Genomic DNA, 23,121 nt, shown 5'->3' on the forward strand with positions numbered 1-23,121 from the left:
ACAACTGTGTCTAGATATTACTGTACAAGAAGACTTCAAATGAAGTACATGTCTTGGATATTTGCTAAATTAAAGCGTTTGGTCTTGCAGAGTTCTTCTAACTAAATATTGTTTTTCTTACTTCCTAGTCCCTTTCAGATGCTCTAATTTCACTCCAGATGGTCTATCCCCGCAGAAATCTGTCAGCTGACCAGTGGAGGAATGCACAACTATTGAGCCTCATCAGTGCCCCGAGTACAATGCTTAATCCTGCACAGTCAGACACAGTATGACATTTTACCTTGAGTAATACAGTAGTATTAAATGAGTTTTTCTGTGAAATAATTTAATTGTGTGTGTGTGTATATATTTGATATAGGCTTACATATTATTGGATTTAACTGTTTAATTCGCTGTCTAGAATTCAGTTTTTCTGGGCCATTTTTGAACCAATAATCACTTTGGTAACACTTGAGTATTTACACCTGCAGTGCAGAATGGAATTAATTACCTATTTAATTGTAAGCCATCCTTTGTCTTAACATATACCTCTATCCCCAGTTCTTGGTAATTGTGGATTTTATTGGGTGGGGAGGGCAGGAGATAGAATTCTGTATAGTATTTAGGGTGTTGATAGGGAAACAGACGGGACATCAGGCTCAAGATTTTTATCAAAAGTGAGACGTGACTTTGAATGCTTCCGTTTTTGGGTGCACATTTAGTAATTTGTTTAAAAAAAAAAATCGGCCCCCTTCTAGGTGTCAAGTTGGGCACTCAAAAATACTCACCCAAAGTTACTAGTCACTGTTGAAAATCTTAACTTAGAAATATTAGTTAGATATTCTTATAAAGGGTTCTTCATTGCTTTGTTTAATTTTCCGCATTACTGGAAATTTAATTTACTAAATTGTATGCGATTTTTTGAGATTATAAAAAATTGACAATTGTTTATCATTTTGCTCAAGAGACTGGAGACATAAATAAGTGTATGTCAAACTTACCAGGAATTAGAAACTGATTTTAGACTGAGTAGGCTTTTTGTACTTGAAAAGAGTTCAGGCTCTCTAAAGTATATGACTATTGATGCTTAAGCATCAGCTAAGCTAAAAGCAATTTAGTAAACATAAGCAATCTTCTTTGTTCTTGATATTAGGGTAATATGTCCTGACAGCCTTTGTGAGGAAAAACTTATTAAATTGTTGCTTTTGTGTAAAAAGCTATGTTCTGTAAAATGTATTCATTAGAAATTTTTTTTTTACTATGTATCATTAGTTTATTATAAATTATTCTTTCAAATAGATGCCATGTGAATACCTCTCTCTGGATGCAATGGAAAAATGGATTATTTGTAAGTACAGCTTTAAGAGATTGTGCCTTTTTAATTGTTTTACTTCTATAAAGTGCCTATTAACTTTTCATAATGCTGTACTAAAGCAGTTGTATTCTGTAGAATGTGGTTTGACCCTGTAGATCCTTTCATTTATGCAATATATCATGCTTTTGTATGTCTTTAAAAAATTAGTTTATAGCATATATTACGCTTGAATTTTATGAGTTTCAGATTCTTTGTGACTGTAATTTGTGTTTGAGTTATTCTTATTAGTGATAATTTAAGCAGTGCCATTAATTAATTCATACCAATGACATTTTGGTTATTCATTGCTGTACTAGAAAATAAGGTGCGTATACTGTCACGCTATCTAGAGTGGCTCACAACTGCCAATCTCAGGTCAGACTGTCAGAAAACAGGGCCAACACCCCAAACTGGTGGTATATTCTGTAATTAGATTTCACCAAACCAGCAACAAATGTGAACTCCTTGAGCGCTATATCAGTCTTACTTTGGAGTCACAGACAGTCCCCTTAAGCTCTCCTGCCCCATCTTGCCACCCAGACAAACTGGATTAGTAATAATGGTCACATAAACTAAAAATCACATCACATCAGGTTACTCCCAATCCCAAAGGATCAGTTGCTTACCCCAGATCAGTTTGGTACTCTGGATGTCACATCAAAGACAATGCTGGCAGCCAATTCTCTAGTAAACTACTTTAAGATTTATTAGCTAAGAAAAGAAATGAGTTATTGATAGTTTAAAGCAGGAAAAATACATTAACAGGTGAGACAAAGTTTGTAAATCCAAAATGATAGCAGAGATGTAGTAATCTGCTGGTTTCCCAAAAGTCTTTCGGGGTTACCTAGAATAACTCTGGGGATCTTTTGTCTTCTTATCCAGATATTCTACTCTGTTAGAATCCAAGCAGTCCAGAGATGATGAATCATTCCTCTGAATCAGTATTTGTATTTTCTTTCCTCAGATAACACTCTGACAAGTGTTTTTACTCACTGCCTGGCTCCTTGCTTTGGAATTAGCGTTTCCTGTTACAGCCATTAAGTCCTTCATTAACATTTTACAAGGTTTCTCTGAGGAGTAATTTTAGTTACAGGGTTATACATGAATGGAAATGTTAGTAATAGCAAACAACAATCCTTCATTAGTTTGCATGAAGTTTACACGTTAAGTACATTTTCATCTTTACACTAACACACTTTTGATGTAGGGTTAATTAGTTACATGGGTATACATAGTGTAATACGATAGCAATCAGCAGGTTATAGATAAGTGAAGACAATACCATTAACATTTCTTTTGAGCTAAACTATTTACACAAGTGAATTGGCCTGAGTACACTACAATACCTTTTGACACTCCTTTGATTTCTTTTAGCATATGTGTGAATTAGCCTGCAGCCCTGTCCTGAGCTGGCAATGGGGTAGACCACATCACACATACAACTATACATGAAATCAGTATATTAAAAACTATTGGTTCGGCAGTTGGCCACAGTAGTTCAGGTTCTCATGTTGTCTTTGTATTTCTGCTCTGTGATATTTTACATCCATCTTGAATTTTCTTTTGAAGTTGGGTTTATTTTGTGCCATGGAATCCTGAATAGTGATGCTACAGCTTTGAACCTTTGGAAACTCGCTCTTCAAAGCAGTTCTTGCCTGTCTCTATTTCGAGATGAAGTTTTCCATATTCACAAAGCTGCAGAAGACTTGTTTGTGAACATAAGAGGGTATGGTATTTTCATGAATGTATTGTGTTAGCAAACTGTCTTCATTGCTGATAATGGAGTTAGAAATTGTTATTCTAGCCCTGTGCTGTGTCAGGATGAGAATTATATTACAGCTTTGATTGATGGTTTTAGAATATGGAAATACTGTTGGAGGGGAAGTAGGAGGTTAGATTCTCATGGCCGTTTCATTATCGCCATTATGATAAAAGATTAACACATTTTTATGTCGAAGCTTGTAAGTTTTCATGACTTGGCTATGTTTGGAAAGTTTTGAAATAGAAACATTTTCCTTTTTTTCAGAATGTATTTTTCTAATCCCTCATTGTTTAGAATGCTACATATATTTTAAGATCATGTTAGTAGTATTGAAAATAAAATGAAATGTAGAGCTATTTTGTATAAAAAAGGCACTTTTTGAAAACATATTGTATATACACTTCGATATTTTTTTGATATTTGATAATTTGTTCCATACGCTTTTTGCCATAGGTACTCATCTTTCAGAGATATTAGCAATGAAAAAACAAAACAAGCCCCTCCCCTTCCCCCCCACCCCGGTTCCCCCAACTGTGCTTTAGTTCCTAAATTGAGCACTTGTTTGTGGATTGCTTTTAGTCCTTGTACATAGATCTGTAGAGCGTTGGATCAAAACTGCAAAGTGTGTTCCACGGATTTTGTTGGTTAGAAAATTATGCATCTACCTGTTAGATGAAAGTTCTGCTTGCAGATTTTCAGTATTTACAACATTTAGGCTACACTACAGCTCAGGTCGGTATAAGCTGTGTTACTCAGAAGTGTGAATATGCCACCCCCCTTAGCGATGTATGTTACACTGACCGTGGGAAAGCTGCCCCCAGTATAGCTACTGCTGCTCATAGGAGTAAGTCAACAGGAGAGCTCTCTCGTTGGCTTAGAGCATCTGAACTAGCATTGGTGCTGCTGTAAGCTTTGTAGTGTAGCCATAGCCTCAGCGTAAACCATTGACTGCTGCTTTTCAGCAGGGGCGGCTCCAGGCACCAGCGCTCCAAGCGCGTGCCTGCGGCGGCAAGCCGCAAGGGGCGCTCTGCCGGTCACCGCTAGGGCGGCAGGCAGGGTGCCTTTGGCGGCTTGCCTGCGGAGGGTCCGCTGGTCCCGTGGCTTCAGTGGACCTCCCGCAGGCTTGCCTGCAGAGGGTCTGCTGGTCCCACGGCTTGCCTGCGGGAGGTCCGCCGAAGCCGCGGGACCAGCGGACCCTCCGTGCTTGGCGCGGCAAAATGTCTAGAGCCGCCCCTGCTTTTCAGTGCATGAACTGAAGGATTCCTATTCTGAGTATTACGTTCTTTATTTTCATGTCAATTCAGACATGATTTGGCAGCTGATCTGTCAAGCAGCAAGAGTTAATGTAACTGTATTCTGTGGGTTTTCAAAAGGTGTCAGAGGATCATGATCACCCTGCCTTATCCATATTAATAAATGGGAGAGATTCTGGTGGTGGTGTGGGGGGGAGGGGTAGAGGAAGAAGAATCTGTGTTATCTGAAAGCTACAGCTATCTGCAACAATTTTTGCAAGATCAACCACTAAAATATTGAAATTCAGTATTTCGCAGTGAGGAAGGAAGCATCACAATACATTTTAATGATTTTTAAAGGTCTGTCAAATAATCAAGGCTAAAAATATAAATATAAAATATGTAAAAACACAGGAAACTCAGATCTCGATCAAGGATGGGTATTTCCTGTTACTGTCCAGTGGCTCATCTCGTTAACCAGAGCAAGGTAGTCTTTATCCAGAGGCTGTTTGCTAAAGACAAATTCCCTTTGCTGTGGAACTACAGAAAATATAGGGCCCTAGCTCTTGCTAAGGCTGTTACCAATACTTGTTGACATTTCACCTTATTTTTCTCGCAGCTACAATAAACGGATTAATGACATTAGAGAGTGCAAAGAAGCTGCTGTATCACATGCGTAAGTATCTTATATAGAACCACAGCATGCTGTGATTTTTCAGACTTGAGTACTGCTTACTTTTGTAAAAAGCTTAAAACCAACAACAGTCTTAACTGGAATTTTTTTATATCATGAGTGCATTTAAATGGAACTTTATACTGAGCTATCCTGTCATACTAAGCTTATTGTTCTTGGCTTTGTTTTCTTTTTCCTGCTTGAGAGCGATATCTTCTTGTGTACTGCTGTTTAAAAACAAACAAAGCAAACCCTTACTTGAACGCAGTCTGAATTGACATTTTTGTGCATGAAGTTTTCCTGAATTCAGAATCAGTCATGGGAATTGATTTTTTTCATCTTCATATTAAGTCAGATCAAAATATACACCTCTACCTCGATATAACGCTATCCTCGGGAGCCAAAAAATCTTACCGTGTTATAGGTGAAACCGCGTTTATATCGAACTTGATTTGATCCGCTGGAGCGTGCAGCAGCGCCCTTCCCCCCCCGAGTGCTGCTTTACCGCGTTATATCCGAAGTCATGTTATATCGGGTGGCATTATATCGGGGTAGAGGTGTATTTGTATTCACTATTTCATCAAGCTTCTTCAAGAGTAAAACTATTGTAAATAAAACGTGGAACGTGAAGTTTTAATTTAATAGTTGTAGCTGTGTAAACACTTAACAGTGGCACAGGAGCACTACTATAGTTAAGGTTGTGTCATGACATCTTCAGAGATGGACCTCTAAGTCCTTTAAAACTGATGTGTTTAGTTGGATTTCTGAGAAATTTGGTGTACCTCAGGAGGTGCAAGGTAAAGTTTGTGATCCAAAATTGGAGCCATTTGAGCCAGGAGTCCTGAGGATATAATTCCTGGAAAATACTAGCCATTTAAATTTTTATTTATTTATTTATTTATTTGGGGCCTAACGCTGGAGATGTGATGTGGGTCAAAATAGTCTCAATCTGTAATGTTTTACCCAGGGTAGTGCATGACACCCATTCTATATTTGGATGACCCAAATAGAAAACCGTATTTAAGAAAATGTATATTTTTGCCCCCCCACACACACACCAAAAAATAGCTAGAGGGTTTCCATTCCCACAATTCTATATGTTTTAAACTCAGCTTTTGTAAGTGCTCTAAAATCCAAATGGCTACTCAGATTGCTGTGAAATTTGATGTGGCTCATGATAGTGTTAGTGATTCAAATTTGGGGTTATTTGACTGAGGAGTTCCAGAGTTACAGCTCCCCTCCCTTCCTCTCCCCCCAAAAGCATCAGGTGCCTTGTGCTGTTAAAAAGAGAGGTACTGGTGACTGGATGAATCACAGACCTCTTGGTTGCTGTGATCTCACTTTTTAGTTAACACATCTAAAGATAAATTAATCACAAGCCCCCCCCATCTAATACAAAAGGATTTGGCTTCGAGTTACTGTAATTTGAGAGTCATGGGTGGCAGTTTTGTTTTGGGGGGAATATAAGCAAAGTATTTGGGGGGAAATATTATACATGAATGCTTCCTGGGAGTGGAGAGGTGTTGGGGGGTAGAGGTGTGGGGAAATATGGGGGAGTGGTGTTGAGGTCATATGGAGAGACAAATAAATGTGGATGGATGGTAGTGGAGGTGAGAGAGGCTGGGGTGTCGGGAGACATGTACAGCAGCCCCTAGCTTGGCCAGGGTACCCCAGGGAAGGGATAGCTCAATGGTTTGAGCATTGGCCTACTAATCCCAGGGTTGTGAGTTCAGTCCTTGAGGGGGCCACTTAGGGATCTGGGGCAAAATCAGTACTTGGTCCTGCTAGTGAAGGTAGGGGGCTGGACTCAATGACCTTTCAAGGTCCCTTCCGGTTCTAGGAGATAGGATATCTCCATTAATTTACTTTATTTTGTCTTCCTGCACCCTCCAGCTGTGTCATTGCACTCCTACCTTCCTGCACTCCAAAGCTCTTCTAGTGCACCCTACTGTTTGCACCCCCCATGTTAACTAGTGCACTTCAACCCTCTGCCCCCCACCTGTGCCAGTTCTCCCCAGCCTCCCACTCAGCTAGTGCATCATAACCTTCTGGCATCCCAATCATCCTTCACCCCCCACCCGCAGCTCTCCAGTGCACCTCAACCTGTGTGCACTGCATAGCTCTGCCTGAAGGAATTAGGAATTTTTAAGAACACTTTTGTAGATGTCCAAAAAGCCAGAATTCAGGAGGAAAGCCGTATTGGTTTAAAAAAAGTGGTTTAGAGCAGAAATGAAGGCAGCTATAAAACGTGTGAGAGACAGACAGACAGACACATGGAAGAACGGTGAAGTTGATAGTCATGAATATAAATCAGATGGTAAGAACTGTAGAAAATTGATAAGAGAAGCAAAGGGACACAAGGAACAATCTGTGGCCAGCTGAGTTAAGGACAAGAAGGAGTTTTTAAAGTATATTAGGAACAAAAATAATCCTAACAATAGTATTGGTCCATTACTAGATGGAAATGGTAAAATTATTACTAATACTACAAAAAACACAGATGTTAAATATTTCTGTTCTGTATTGGGGGGGGGGGAGGGAGATGAGGTAGTCTAATCATATAACTTTCCATTTCACTAGTATCTTAGGAGAATGTTAAACAGCAGCTACTAAAGTAGCATCAGCTGGTCTAGGTAACTTGCATCCAAGAGTGTTTTTGTTTTTGTTTGGTTGGTTTTTCTTTTCTTTTTAAAAAGCTGTATGAGGAGCACACTGGACCATTAATGTTGATTTTCATTAAGTCTTGGAGACCTGGGGGTGTTTCAGAAGACTAGAAGAAAGCAATGTTGTGTCAACATTTAAAAAGAGTAAACAGGATGACCTCTTTAATTGTATGCCTGTCAGCCTGACATTGATCCCAGGCAAGATAATGGAGTGGCTGATACAGGAGTTGATTAATAAATATTTAAGAGAGTAATATAATAAATGTCAGTCAGCTTGGACATGAGGAAAATATATTCTGTGAAACTAACTTGATGGTTTTTTTAAGGAGATTTCAGGTTTGGTTGATAAGATAATATACTTAGACTTCTGTAAGGCCTTTCCCCTGGTACTGCTGTGACGTTCCCCAGGGTACAGTCTGGACTGTTGAACCACTGTGTCCCCCATAGCCCCGAGTACCTTTTACACTGCTTTGCTAGTGACAAGCAGCCTCTCAAGGCTCTGCTCACACACAGCCATTAGCAGAGTTACATCAGCGTTCTCCCAGCTACTCATGAACAAGGCAACACCCACAAATGCCCCAGCTTTGCACGCCAGGAATGTGTGTCTTACACTGCTAATCTCATTAAAAGTCCATCATTTCATCAAAGGGAATGATTATGCACCAGCCTTTTTAACCTGAGTAGAGATTCTTCAAACCCTTAAATCAAAACACAAAAAGAATAAAAGAAGTTTATTAACTAGAGAGAGATTTTAAGTGATAAGTAGTAAAGGAATAAATGTCAGAATTGATTACAAAAGATAAACACGCAGGCTATTTTCTAAACTTTACTAATCTAAATAATAATTGAAAGCAAAAGGATTTCTCACCCAAAACTTTCAGCAGTCCATACTAACTGGAAAGCCGTCCAGTTAGGACCACTCCCCCCTAGTTCAGTGATAGTTCTCTGTCTTTCAAACAGTACTGCTGCTGTGAGTAGAAGAGGAGAGGTAATATATAGGTCTTATTTTATACCCTCCTCCTCTCTTTGAGGAATACTCCACGAAACCCTACAACCAGGGGCATCCCTCCTAAGAACAGAGCGGATGGGGGTCTCTGTGGGTCCATGTCCAGCCACAGATGGTCAGAGGCAGCCTGAGGACCCAGATAGTCACAGAGCAGGTGGTGGGGTACGTGTGGGGGGAGGGACAGAGTTCTGCCATTGGCTCATAGCCCAGAAGGGCAACAATAGAAGCCAATTGAGTAAAGCAGCACCCCGAGTGATTCTTTGAGCCTTCCACTCTTAGCTGTGCTTTGACCTTTTCTGCCTCCCAGTCTGCAGCTAAAATCTACCTCAAAATACCACTCAGTTTATCTGAACCCCAGGTTAGCCAAAAATTAGATGTTCCCCACGGCCATTCAGATACATAGAAGCATATCATACTTAAGACCCGTACACTGGTTACCCTAATAGCCATCTACAGGTTTGGCTTTTAACGGCGAATTAGACTTCTAAAAACTCAACTTTTTTTTCATTTTAAGATGCAAATACCTGAAAATAATTTCCTGCTACTTTTCCGTGAACCACAAAATTCAGTGGGGGTGTAAGACTTTATAAATAATACATCATCAAGAAAACCATGGCAGGTAGTTTATACCCCAAATTTAGGTTTATTTAACAAAAATAAATGTTTAAATTTATGCATTCCCCCAGCATTTTTTGAAATCTCCACAATAGAGCATTGCTATGCTAATCCATGAGAACTCAAAGTAACTAGCTAGAAACTTGAGTGAAATATGAATTGAAAAGTGAGAGTTGTGAAGAGTAGATTGTTGTTAAACTTCTTAGTGATTTAAAGTGTTAGTAATTGACGTGACATTTTTAGTCTGACCTGTGTTCTTTCAATTACTGAATTGTCTTTGAAGTTGGTGAAATATGAGCTGTAAATATTAAGACCAAGACACGTAATTTAAAAATAAAAATCTTTCCCCAAACCCATTTTTATAGTGACTCAGAGTAGATATTGATAATTAATGATTTTCAATCTTTGTTTTTTTAATACAGTGGATCAATGCATAGAGAAAGACGCAAGTTTTTACGGTCTGCACTGAAAGAACTAGCTACCGTCCTGTCCGATCAGCCAGGCTTGTTAGGTCCCAAGGTAATTGCAGTAGTTATTTTTGATGGGTATGTAGTCTATTACATTTTCTTTCAAACTTCTTACAATAAGCTAATTTTTAACGTCTTGGAAAAAATGCTACTTTAAAAAAGGTAAAATCTGGTAAAAAGGTAAACATATAAGGTGTTTACTTTAGGAACTAATTCATATTTTTTCTCTTCCAGGCACTTTTTGTATTTATGGCGTTATCATTTGCTCGTGATGAAATTATTTGGCTTCTTCGTCATGCAGATAACATGCCTAAAAAGAGTGCAGATGACTTCATAGATAAGTAGGTTAATGATATTTAGTGTGGTACTTTAAATCTTTATGCAGAATTAACAGGGAAAATATATTTGAATGTAAGATGACCTGTGCAGGAATCATTGTGGCTGTATGCATGAATTAGGGCTGTTCAGAAAAGTGGAAATTTCAACTTTTCATTGAAATACTGAAACCTGAAATTTTAGCCAAAAACTGGAACTTTTTGATGATAACTTAAAACTTTTGTGCAGAAAGCTGACGCTTTTCATGAAAAATTTAGTCGAAACCCCAATTTATCTTGGAAACAGTTCAGATGGAAATTTTTTTACTAGCCTTGGTTTGTGTAAACCAGCTGTTTATACTTTTTGTTGAAGCAATGTAACAGAAAATTATATAGATATAAATTAGTTTTAAATTTACCTTGCATTGTAAAATTACTAATACCCCAATCCTATGGAGAAGTTCAAGTGGCTAATGTTAAATCAGATAGCGCTAATCCGGTTGTACAAAGTGCCGTATATGAACAAGCAAGGTGGCCGCAGGATACCTGGATAAAGAAATTATTCTGGTGGATTGGGGGGAACAGCGCCAGCTCACTTTAGTAGCCAATCCAGGAACTTCTCTCAGTCTTCAAGTAGACTAGCTACACTGTGAATCTCTTCTCCTATGAGAGTAAAAACTGAATGTTAAGTTCCTTGAAGGTCTGCTATCAGTAGAGCAAGCTAACCATGAATCTCTTCACACCAGTGAAGATTGAGCTTTCTGTGCTCTACAACTGGAATAGGAAACCCTGTGATTCAACCAGTGATCTATTCTCCATCCACTGGGGAGAGTCAGCTGATACATCCCATTCACTTGATTCCATTGGTTTTGAGAGAGAAAACTGGACAAAATCTGATCCTAATTACACCATGCTGGTACCATTTGCTGTTAATCCTAATATTTTTCCTTCAACAAATTTTATATGCTGACTCTGTATAGTACTAGAAAAACTACATGTAAAGGATTGGTTTATGAAAAGAAAACTCCTAACAATATTGGCTGTCAGATCTCTGCAGTGCTAATACCAAGAAGGGTATCCACCTTAATTTTATTACCTTACCTAGGAGAAATTACCTTGGTGTGTACAACTTAATCCTGTGCCATCTGTGGTATGCAAAAACCCTTTGCACTCAGTGTTTGAGGAACCGTCAGAGGCCCTTCTGTGAATGTTGTCCACTGTGTGTGGCACCCTTCACTATGCAGATCTGAGGGCAGTGGAGAACCTGTCTTAAAGCCCTTGCTGGGTAATTCTTGCATGGAGATTAAATACAGTGCTTGATGGACTCACGTTTCTTTTCTCAAATCTTTGTGTTCATTCACTTGTTTTAGGTAACCATTCGTAGTGATTGTTACCTCGGAAAGGAGTGTGGGGAGTTTCCTAATGCCCCCTCAATAAGGTGGCTGTTGGATAATCCCTAACTTTATTTACAGGCTGGACAGTAGTTTTCCTAGAACCAGAAAAATTACCATTAACATACCTTGTGTTTATCTTAGATATTATGTGCCATAACCTAGATTTAGTCTAGTTAAAATTCTAGACTAGGACCTTAAAATTCTAGTTATTTCGCCGTCTGGCTTCTGCAGGTCAAGACTTTTTGTTCTATTCAGTAGCTCCAAGTGTGAGGAGAGGCCTTCATATCCTAGCAGAGTGGCTCCTTCATATGTATTAAAGTAGTATACTAAGCTCCTTTTGGGTGTCCAGACACCTTCCACCAGAAAAATCACTGCCTTTTGGGTAGAACAGAAAATCTCTGTGGATTAAATCTACCAAGTAACTACCTGGCAATCAGTTCACCGCTTCATTTGAAATTATTAAGTGAACATTTAGCACATTAACAGATACGGTTTTCAGACAATACTGGGAGCCATAGTCTAAGGTCAGGTCTATGCTAAAAAATCAAGTCTATCCAGGTCCATCACTTGGGGAACATTGAGTGACGGATAAGACGATCTAATTTTCCGGGGTAGGCAGTGCTAGGTTGACAGAAGAATTTTTCCATTGACTTACCTATTGCCTTTTGGGGAGGTGAATTAACTATGCTCATGAGAGAACCCCTCCCATGGCTGTAATGAGTCTCTATAATGAAGCACTACAGTGGTGCATCTGCGGTGCTGCAACTGTGCCGTTGTAGTGTTTCAAGTGTAGACAGGCCCTGAGATGGTGCTGCTCCTTCTTTGTATAGTATCACTCGTTGTGGGAACGGCTTGGCATAGCCTGTTTCCAGTCCAGTGAGCATCCAGCAGATAAGGATCTTATCTTGTAAACAGATTTATTTTTTAGTAGGGAGAACTTCCAGTATGAAAGCCTCACCATTGTAATTATTGTTTAAGTTGTATTTCACAGAATTAATCAATTTGATTAAAAGAACAGGAGTACTTGTGGCACCTTAGAGAGGAACAAATTTATGCTCAAATAAATTTGTTCGTCTCTAAGGTGCCACAAGTACTCCTGTTCTTTTTGCAGATACAGACTAACAAGGCTGCTACTCTGAAACCATACGGACATTTCAATTGGGGTGCTAGTGGGAGAGGGAGAGCTTCTTTGGAGAATAGAGTTTGATCTAAAAGCATTCCTTTGGGGCCAGAGCTTCATGTTTTTTGCCCTTTGGCCTCTTGGTGTCCCTTCTTACAGAAACTCAGATCTACAAGGTGAGACCAATAGTTTCTTTGGTTTTCCCTGCTCACTGAAAGACTCTAGTGAATAATGTTTTTTTAAAAGAAAACAGTGAAAGCTTAAAGCCAATAAAGTATTCTAAATCCCTTGTAAACAAGTGTTTCTAGTGGAAAGGGATCTATCTTAACCTCTTTCACAAGGGGTATGTTTTTGTATTTGTAAACTTTTCCTTTCTTTTTTTCTTCCTAAGGCACATAGCTGAACTGATATTCTACATGGAAGAGCTCAGAGCTCATGTGCGAAAATATGGACCAGTGATGCAGAGATATTATGTGCAGTATCTCTCAGGTTTTGATGCTGTGGTCTTAAATGAACTTGTGCAGGTGAGAGGTTGTTTGTTCATTTGTTTTTATAAACACATGTGCAGGTTTGCCAAAGCTTGTTTAGCTGTTGTCTCTGATGTGGTATTTAGAAATGCATCTCACTTTGTATAAAACTTGAATTGCTGCGTTTGTGCTGTTTAAATAATAAATATTGCAAAATAAAACAAACCAAATTAGTTCTTGGTTCAGCTTCGTGCTATAGAGATTGGACTTTGATTACGTTGTTATGTAAAAAAAAAATGTAAATTCTGTTGCATTTGGTGAAAAAAATCTATATTCACCTAAAGGTACAAACTGAAATAGGTTAAGATTCCTGGCTGTGTTCTTTCACCAACTGACTGGCAAGAACGCCTGTAGCTTCAGAGTTGTAAAACTGTTGAACCACCTCACCAGTGCATAGTACGTTCCTGCTTCTATCAGTGTGAAAAAGGAAGTGACAGGATCTAGACTATCCAAATACTTTAGGTTTTTCAGCTGTATTTTCAGCATTTCTCAACAGTTCCCTTGACTGTTTTCCTCAGGAATAATATTCTTTTGTGCTTTATTGCTTCTGATCTCACTTTAAAATGTTTATATGTATTTATTTGTCCACACAGAGCAATAAAGCTTGATGTCTCTAGTAGCACTAAGAGAATCTTTTTTCTTTTGTGATATTTCTTCTTTATAAGATCTCTGGGAAGCAGCACAGTGCCCTCAATTGCTGCCCTGAGAGTAGTCATAAGATGTAGTTTAACAGCATAATGGAGACACCTTGGCCCATACTACTTCACAAACATGCTGAATAGGAGGGAGAGACTGACTGACTGGAGCCCTCTGGCACCCCTTATAAGCTTGCATCCATCCATCCACCCACCGATAGGTACCATAACTATGCTAGCAACATTTCATGATCAGTATCAAAGACAGTTGACAGATCTAATAATCTTTGTGGATTCTTGGTTCTTGTCCATTATCAGCAAGAAGCTAGCAAATTATGCTGGTGGACACTCTCACTCACACACCTGCCACTAGATTGGCCAGTGTGAAGGAAATCTGAGGACTGTAGGTATTGTTAGAAGTTGCTTTGCCACAATCATCTCTATTCCGCTTCCCCTCACAAAAGAGATGAGGTGATAAGGATTAGTGAGGTGTGTGTGTGGTGATTGGGGTTTTTTTGAGCAAGGGCCTGATGTTATGCTTTTGTATTAGCTTGAGGGTCATTTACAGCAAGGGGAAAGGACTTCACAGTTGTTGTAAATATGGAAGCACTCACTATGAAGTGGAAAGTACAGGCAGAGGGATTCAGCGCTTATGTCACTAGTAATCCCTCTTCACAAAACCGTTCCGCAAAAAGATCTTGTATATTCTTTGGACACTAACAGACCCGGTATTCTAATATGTGGTTACAGTTCAAGTATAGTGAAATCCTGGCCCCGTCTATATCAACAGCAAAACTCCGATTGACTACAGTGGGTTCTGAGTGTCATACCAATGTTCTACTTCAGAGAGCAAGGAGAGACATTTTGTCTTCTTTGTTGGGAAATTTTAGATGTGGAACTGCAGATGTCTCAAAAGAAATTTCTGACTGCAAAGGAGAACATGCTCACAAACTTCACTGATTCCTTACCATCTCGGGGGGGTGGTTGGGGCCACCTTCAATGTATGGACCTCTTTGCAATACCTCTACCTACTAAGTTGCTGGTTTTTTACATGACAGACAGCCCTGTACCATGGAGATGGACATTGAAATCCATGGATATCTTTGCTATTTCATAGGGAAGGACTTTTACATACACCTTGCACGGTTTCATAGATAAGAAGCCTGGCCAATCTGAGGATAAATGTGTGTTCCAAGATGCTGATGATGCCTTATTATCTGAGAGAGATCTGTTTCTCATCCCCACTGGATGTGATAGTGTTCAGCCCATTAGGTTGAAGGTTTCTCCACATTTGATATCATAGCACCTGGGCACATCATCTCCCAAGTCAAGTCCCTGTCTTCACTAGCTCCTGAAAGCGTAGAAACAAAGAGGTTCAGTGCTTCAAGGCAGGTGCCTCAAGTTCTCCCATCTGCTCAAAAGGAGTTTGTTGAAGTATATGTAACTGGAGATGAGGTTCTTCACTAGTGTCATATCTCTTGCCTGTAAGGACAAGCCAGTAGGGCAGAGAATGCAGAGATATCACAAGAAAATTCCATTTATTTTGTCAGAGTAGCTATACCTAAAGTACGAGTGGCCATGCCTGCAAACCAGAGTGGTAGAGCATGGATGGCTCAAAACTCAGATCAAAGAAGCCACTGACTCTATCTATCTATCTATCTATCTATCTATCTATCTATCTATCTATCTATCTATCTATCAAATAGTGTAAAGTCACTCATCATTGCCAAGGGCATGGGGAGATGAAGCAACAGAACTCAGAATCAGACTTCACTATGTGATTCTTGAAGGCTAGGACCCTGTCTCTTTTGGATAGTATTAAATATGCTGATAACATTCAGCAAATGCTATTGCCAAAGCAAAAGGCAAAGCAGACGAGTTTTGAGTTTATGTAAAATAACTTGCCAGGAATAAAATTGGTATTGTGTGAAAATTGTTTTGTTTTTAAAGCTCAAAGAAATTGGACATTAGTATGATTAATACAATATTAGTCAAATTTTTTTCTTCACCTAGAGCTTGACAAAGGTGTATGTAATGGTGATCTACTGTATTTAGACTATACTCTTGTGTGACCAGTAGATGGAGCTCACATTTTGCTAATCTGTACTTCTGTCCTCATGAATGCATTTATTTCTTATTTAATTAGATTGTTACTTAGTGTGTGTTAGATTGTAGATTTATAGTTAGGTTGAATGTGTTGTAAATTCTCTTTTAATTATTGAACTTAATACTGTAAAACAATAAAAATAACTCTCGTTTACATTTTAATTTTTTTTATATTGTGTTATTTAAAACTAAGTGAATACTTGGAGTTACTGATTTGGAATGATTTATTTGCTTCTAGCAATTAAATACCTGCTTTTTGCTGCTTATGTATGTTCCACCTGTCATCAGATCATCCTTCTCTATTATCTGGAAAAGTTATGACTATAAAAGTTGTACTCTTATTTCTTCACATCTGCATGCTCCAGAGTGATGGTATAGATTACATTTTTCTGAATTTGGCATCAGTGACCCCGGAGAGATGATATCCTAGATGCAGTAAATTACATTTGAGCTCCTTGTACAAATGTACATTAAGATGAACCATGAAATGAGGAAATGATCATAATAGCAGGTTGAGTCCTGGGGCTAACTACTTTTAGTACCAGAAACACAGGGATAGGTTGAAATCATTAAGTGGTGAGATCCAGTATCTTTTGAAACTCCAGGTCTGGAAGAAAACCCAAGAATATTGACCATAATCAGAACTATATAAAATGACTATTGTGGTTTAGTAGTCTTCCATTGCAATATGGTCTTAGTGTTTACAACAACTGCTATCTCTGTGAAACAAAACTTTTTATATTGTCTGAAAATGTCATATCTCAGCTTCCAAATGGTATAAATCAGCGGTTTTTTACCTTTTTTGTTTCCGGACCCCTACAAAATTTCAAATGGAGGTGTGGACCGCTTTGGAAATCTTAGATGTAGTCTGTGGACCTCCAGGTTGAAAACTACTAGTATAAATCCCATCTAACTGTCGGTTCATGAACTGTTAGATGTGGAAATCATAGTTGAAGTGGGATTTAATGGAAAACAAGGTGGTGAGCTAGTGTGATCATGTGTTTAATAGTCTGTCTTGCATCTTGCCTCATCTGACTTTTGCATGCAGAGAGGTCAGGTGGCCATCTAGATCAGCAAAATACTAGGAACAGAAAAATGTGTAGTGACTATTGCATGAATGACTAGGCTGGAGAGTGTGGAGGCTTTACCTAGAAAGCTCATAACAGTGCACTGTTTACTAAAGCATTGCGTAATCCCTTTGCAGCTACATAGGGATTGTAATATTTTTTTTCTCATCACTGGCTGAGGACAGCTTGGAAAAGTTTACTGGTTCCAGAACCACTTGCACCAGTCTCCTAAATTAAGGATACCTCTAGAGATATTGTTATCTTGCTCTTAAAGTTAACTTTTAAAAAATAAGTTTTAAAAAAAAACACTCTGGTGTGTATTTACTAAATTTGTGGATTTGATTATTCTTGATATTGTTTCTGTGAAGCAATTGATGTGTTTCCATTGTTGTTTTAGAATCTTTCAGTGTGCCCTGAAGATGAGTCAATCATCATGTCCTCCTTTGTAAACACTATGACTTCCCTGAGTGTGAAACAAGGTAAGGCTGTTCAGATGAAGAGCTCAAGCAAAAGTCAACTGAAGCTCGGTCTCTATTACCTTGAAGCTGCTCAGGCTTTCTGGTGTTTTAGGATCAGAGATATTTTCTCTTAATCCCATTCTGCATGATGGCTGCTTCTCTCCATTCTACTTCCTCCTGTTTGCTTCCTGTTGTCTTGTATAACCCCATCTGCTTGATACATCAGTGCACATTTAGCAAAGGGAAATTTACTGAAAGGAATCCTACTCTCTGATTTTCAGAAATTAGTATTCAAGTAAGTTTCACATTGCTGTTGCTGACACATGGTAAATGGGAAAGACTGTACCTGGAATCTTAAGCAGGAGTGAAACACTTACATCAGGCAAAATGCACTTTCATTACTGCTGCACATACGTTATGTCATGGTGTTCCACTGGTTTCAGTGAACAGAATTTGGAATGCCACAACAGAGCATCAAAGTAATTAAGTGAAAGAGGAGGAAGAAAAATGGTGGGATAATAGTGTTGAAAGTATTAAAAAATTACTTTGTCTTCTCTGTAAAATGCACAGTGGGCAGAACATGATCTTTATTGCCCAGTGGGCATGTCAGGGCAATGCCATGTGGTGGTATGTCAAGTTTCATGTAGTGGTATGTCAAATCAGACTACAATAAATTCAGTTTCTGGTAGGCACATTGTTAACCTAAGGGACTCCTTCAGTTTAATCTTTAGTTACCATTGTCGGTGCATACAATCTAGGGTAACTGTGTATTGTATTACTGCTTTTCTTACTCTGAGGGGACCAGAGTCCATTCCTTGAGAGGCAACTTCACCTGCTAAGCTGTGAGGAAGAGGTCTGCAAAGCAGCTGTGTGGTCCTTATCATACATTTACCAGGCGTAGGATAAACACACAAGCCTTTGTAGCTGCAGCTTTGACAAAACTGTTGTGTTTTTTCTTGTAGTAGTCCCACTTTTTCATTTAAAGTGCGTGTTTATTCATAACTCATACAGATAAATGCTTTATCCACTCAAAGGCAATTTTATTCCCACGATCGTATATGCTGGGTTGGAATAATTTTAGTAAATTATCAGACCAAATCTAACCTTATTCTCCTAAAGAAAGTGGTCATTAAGAGACTTTTTATTAAAATTGTCCTTAGAAAAATGTGATCGAATTTTTATGTTCATATTTACTCTTTAAAGATTTTATTTTACAGTCTGTATTTTTTTCTGATGCAGTTGAAGATGGGGAGGTGTTCGACTTCAGAGGAATGAGATTAGATTGGTTTAGATTGCAGGTAAGTTTTAAATATGTGTACTTTTGCAGGTATGTTGTAAGGAATAATTTGTTTTTAAATTATTGCCTATTTAACTGTGTTTATCTTGCAAATGAGTGACAGATATTCAAAGGAGGACAACTTAATATACTGATACAAAATAAAATTTAAGAGGATAATCCATTGGCATATTTTATTTTAATTCTTTTTTTATATTTTCTGTGTATGTCTTTGTAAATACCTAATACAGTTAATACTGTTTAGAAATCAAATATACTGAACACAACATGGTACGGACACCCGAATACACCACACAGCACACTGGTATTTGATTCAACCAAAGGAATTTATAGACTTTTTTTTTATAGTGTGAGAAAATAATGCAATGTATTTCTATTTGATAAAACTGTTGCTTTACATTAAATTACATTACACAGTGCTTCACAAATGGAATAAGCCTTTTCTAGGCAGGAAATTTCTACTCTAGCTTTGAATTTGTTACAGATCAGAAAGAAAATCTTAGGGTTTTTAACTAAGAATTAAAAAATGAACGCTCAAGTGTCTAAATACTTAATGCTGTAGTGTTGCCAGCTGTATTAACAAGGTGGCACTGTATATAACTGTATTATGTTCCATTGCATTGATCATTGATTGCATTTGAGATAATCAGTATAAATGGCATATCTAGTACTGTCGTCTTGGTTTTCACATAAATGTCAGCACTAGAAATTCAACCCTGGATCTGAAAGTTGTGGCTTTTTGGCTCTTGAATTATCACCAGTAATACAGATTCCTCAAGCTAAGTTCTGATCTTATTTACACTTGTACAATTTTTCTCTTACATGAGTCTGCACAGATGTAACTAATGGCAGAATTTAGCCCTACCATTAGAACTTAGTTAACAAATCTGGTGCTTGAACCAAAATAGAATACAGTGCTCTGAATCCCAGTAATATTGGCTCTGCAGTGCTAACAGGATTAAGAAGTAATTAAAACTTTTTTATGTTTATAGAGTAAGTAGATGCAATTCTGAATACACACAGTGAAGCAATCTGTTGAATGACTGCTGTTTTTACATAGTCACTTGCCAATGTATGGCCTTACTTTTCATTGTCTTTTATCACACCCATAATTGTAGTAGACCCCAAAGTACTTTTAAAAATGTAAATTGAAACACAAAGTTTGCATAGGTAGAGCTTTCCTTTCTCTGAAATGTGACATCTGTTTAAGCATCACATTGCAATACCACACAACCATTTAAGCAAGAAAGCAAAAAATACTGTGTATTGTTGACATGGAAGAATATTTAGATAGGTAAAAGGAAATTTGGCATAGACATGAGTTTTTAACAAAATCACTGTAGACCTCCAAATATTGAGAAAAATATTCCAAACCTCCTGTTCTTGAGTTCTTTACATTGCAAAGAATACTCAAGCAAGCTTTCCTGAGCAAAATTCCAGATTGTCAATTGGCAGGCCAATTATCTTTCTGGGAAAGTATTTTTAAGATACCATAAAGAGCCTGGTTTTCCTCAGCTGTGCAAAGAAGCTGTAAAAACAGGATTGGAAAAACATGATCTCCCTTTTCATGTAACTGTTTTTCACAAATAGAACACATGCTCAAAGTCCTTTTTGGACTTGGACCCAGGAAATCTTTGGCTACACATGTAATGTGACTGAAATTCTTAAGTTACCTTACTCGCATGTAACATCTGCAACAGTAGCAGAATAAATACATTTTTATTGGTAATTGCAGGGAGCTGCAGCAATATTTGTTTTAAAAAGAACTGGAAGGTCTCTTCAACAGAGAACATTAGTAGCCAAATCTGAGGTATTAAATCCTCAAATGAACTATCTTTATTGTGATAGAAATAAGAAAACATCTATTTAAAAAAAATTAACTTTGAACAAAAATTGGTTTGGGGGGGGGGGGGAACCTAGATTTCGTTATTAGTTAAAATTAAGCATAAATCTGAATTCCATTACATATCAGACTCTTATCCTGTAGTGCATTAAATGGAAGGGTACAATTTATTTTTAAATATAAATTGAAGCTAATATAAGTCGTAATAACTTGTCAGCCATTGATGACAAATAGTTCTTGCCTTGAATTTTTTCAGCACTTTTCTGTAAATGAATTTCATACAGGCATACTGTAAATCCTGCTTTGTAACTCACCCTTTGCTGATATGAAAAAAGAGAATAACTGTGCTCAAGGGGGCACTGGCAACTTGAAATTTAGTAATGTCTAGTTAAAAAAAAAAAAGTTAGATTGTTACTACACCTGTTCCTGAATTTCTTTGTCAATTTTTATTTAATTTTTCTACATTTTACAGGTGTCTGTCTCTCCAATTGCTGTGTGAAAATACATACAAACACGCGGCTTATGATTCAAAAAGTGCTGTGAGCTGCACAAACTAAGGAAACTGAAAAATAAAGAAAGTTAATGTTTCTCTCATCTTAGTTATAGTAATCATTGTGTACTTTATAACAATAGCAAAAACAAAGCAGGATTTACCGTTTCTTATTTTACTGTACTAAGATTAGACTACATGTATAAAGTTAAAATGGAAAGCAGAAAAGAGTGATTCAAGAGATTTTGTTGGGTATAGTGATTAGATAAGCAGATTTTTCCAAAAGCCACTACCTATCAAATTTTCCATAAAACATCTAAGTTGAAATCTTGGCTCCATTGAACTTCATGGGAGCTCTGCCATTGACTTCAATAGCATTGGACTATCACTACAAGCATGTTAAAAAGGACAGTACATGACATTTTGTCAAAGCTTTTAAACCTTTTTTTAAAACTCTGATTATAGCTACCACTTAGAAGCACAACACTGAAGTATTTTTTGCCACCCATTTGTTTTTCATCCATTAGTCATTGATATGTTAGAAGACTGTTCATGAGTACTGTCCTTTTGTTTTTAAGAAGTGAATTGAAGCATTTGTTTAAAAACTATATATCAAGAATGCAGGAACAAAGAAAATTTATCAAGTTAAATTTTGGGTAAATTAGCCGTGTCTTGGCCCACCTATGCTTTTTTTAAAATGGGAAACTTACAATAGAATCCTAATTGGGATTTAAAACTGTAAGATTTATTTAATAGCCGGAGATGCAGGAGAGGATGATTATGTATCAGAGGGGTAGCCGTGTTAGTCTGGATCTGTAAAAGCAACAAAGAATCCTGTGGCACCTTATAGACTAACAGACGTTTTGCAGCATGATGCAAGTCTTGCATCTGAAGAAGTGGGTATTCACCCACGAAAGCTCATGCTGCAAAACGTCTGTTAGTCTATAAGGTGCCACAGGAGAGGATGATTGTCTCCCACCCTCTTGAGTCTTTGCAAAGTCAAGCTGCTTTTTTGCTTCTTCAAAGCTGTTCATGCCTCCACCCATCCTTACATTTCTGCTTCCATCTCTTCCTGCCTGCCCCTTCAAGCTTCTTGGCTGATTTCACATTGTTTCCTCACCTCACAGTACCACATGCACCTGGAGTGGCTTTGCAATAAAATGTGTGGCTGGATTCTTCCTTCTGCTCTTTCAGAATCTATGGAAACTATTATGCCATGAAGCGTTCTATGTTGTGTTGTACTGTCATATTCACTCCTGCCTTTAGATTGCAATTTCTTCAGGGCAGGTACTTCTATTCAGCACAGACCGATCTTGGTATTGATGCTTTGATCCACTGTTGCATTTCTAGCTCCTACCTCCACTTCTTGATTGAAGGGAGGACCTGCAGGTGATACGCTAATGACATCCGGAAAGAGCAGAGCTCCTGGAATTAACGAAACTGTCCAAAGACTAAGCGGAGATACTGTTTTGGCTGAGGTGTTCCCTCTTCTTCTACTAATAAGTTGGCTTTCAAATGGGCATTGTTCAGATTCTTATTACTTGGAAAAGATGGGTTTTGCAGAGCCTATCAGCCCAGGTAGCTGCTGGCTTATGCCCATGCATTGAGAGCAGGAAGTGAGGTTGAGCCTCTATGGGGTTTTTTTTTGAACATCTTCAGTCAGGGACTGCTGGCAGATTTCGGTCCAGCTGTTCCTCATATCTACTCCTCTCCCCCCCCCCAAAAAAAACAACCTCCCATCCCCTTCATTCAGTTTTCAGTATTTATAGCAGGGATAGATGCTTTGGGCATCCCACCATGGCAGACTGCAAACTATCAGGGTTTAAACCCTGCCCAACGCAGGCTGGACTCATACCCCTGGTTAATGGCCATAGTTGGTGATTTTTCTGGTTCAGGATGAATAAAAATTGATTATTGAAAAAAATTAAATTGAATGTTTTTAAATTTTAAATACAGGTATATTTTTAAAAATAAACCTATTTAAAATTAAATTTTTGAAATTGACAACCTGTGTGAAGGCATGAATTTACTATAATCTCTTTAAATGATTTGAATTAAGGAAGAGATAATAACTATCAGGATTGTTTGCCAAATATAACTCTTTGGGAGCCACCATGCC

At 38.1% G+C, this 23,121-nt stretch overlaps 1 protein-coding gene across 4 annotated transcripts in view; it reads left to right on the forward strand.

Moving 5' to 3' along the window:
• The window catches only part of NCKAP1 (NCK associated protein 1), a 113,366-nt gene that overhangs the window by 46,327 nt on the left and 43,918 nt on the right, over positions 1-23,121 (forward strand). For all 4 annotated transcript variants that reach the window (XM_039494900.1, XM_039494901.1, XM_039494902.1 and 1 more), the window contains 9 exons: positions 129-266; positions 1,279-1,327; positions 2,903-3,059; positions 4,947-5,003; positions 9,707-9,803; positions 9,986-10,092; positions 12,971-13,103; positions 17,312-17,393; positions 18,612-18,670. In XM_039494900.1, the coding sequence (XP_039350834.1) occupies positions 129-266; positions 1,279-1,327; positions 2,903-3,059; positions 4,947-5,003; positions 9,707-9,803; positions 9,986-10,092; positions 12,971-13,103; positions 17,312-17,393; positions 18,612-18,670 (879 nt within the window). The remainder of the gene's footprint in view (positions 1-128; positions 267-1,278; positions 1,328-2,902; positions 3,060-4,946; positions 5,004-9,706; positions 9,804-9,985; positions 10,093-12,970; positions 13,104-17,311; positions 17,394-18,611; positions 18,671-23,121) is intronic.

This window comes from Mauremys reevesii, linkage group 11 (assembly GCF_016161935.1).
Source record: "Mauremys reevesii isolate NIE-2019 linkage group 11, ASM1616193v1, whole genome shotgun sequence".
Taxonomy (NCBI): Eukaryota; Metazoa; Chordata; order Testudines; family Geoemydidae; genus Mauremys; species Mauremys reevesii.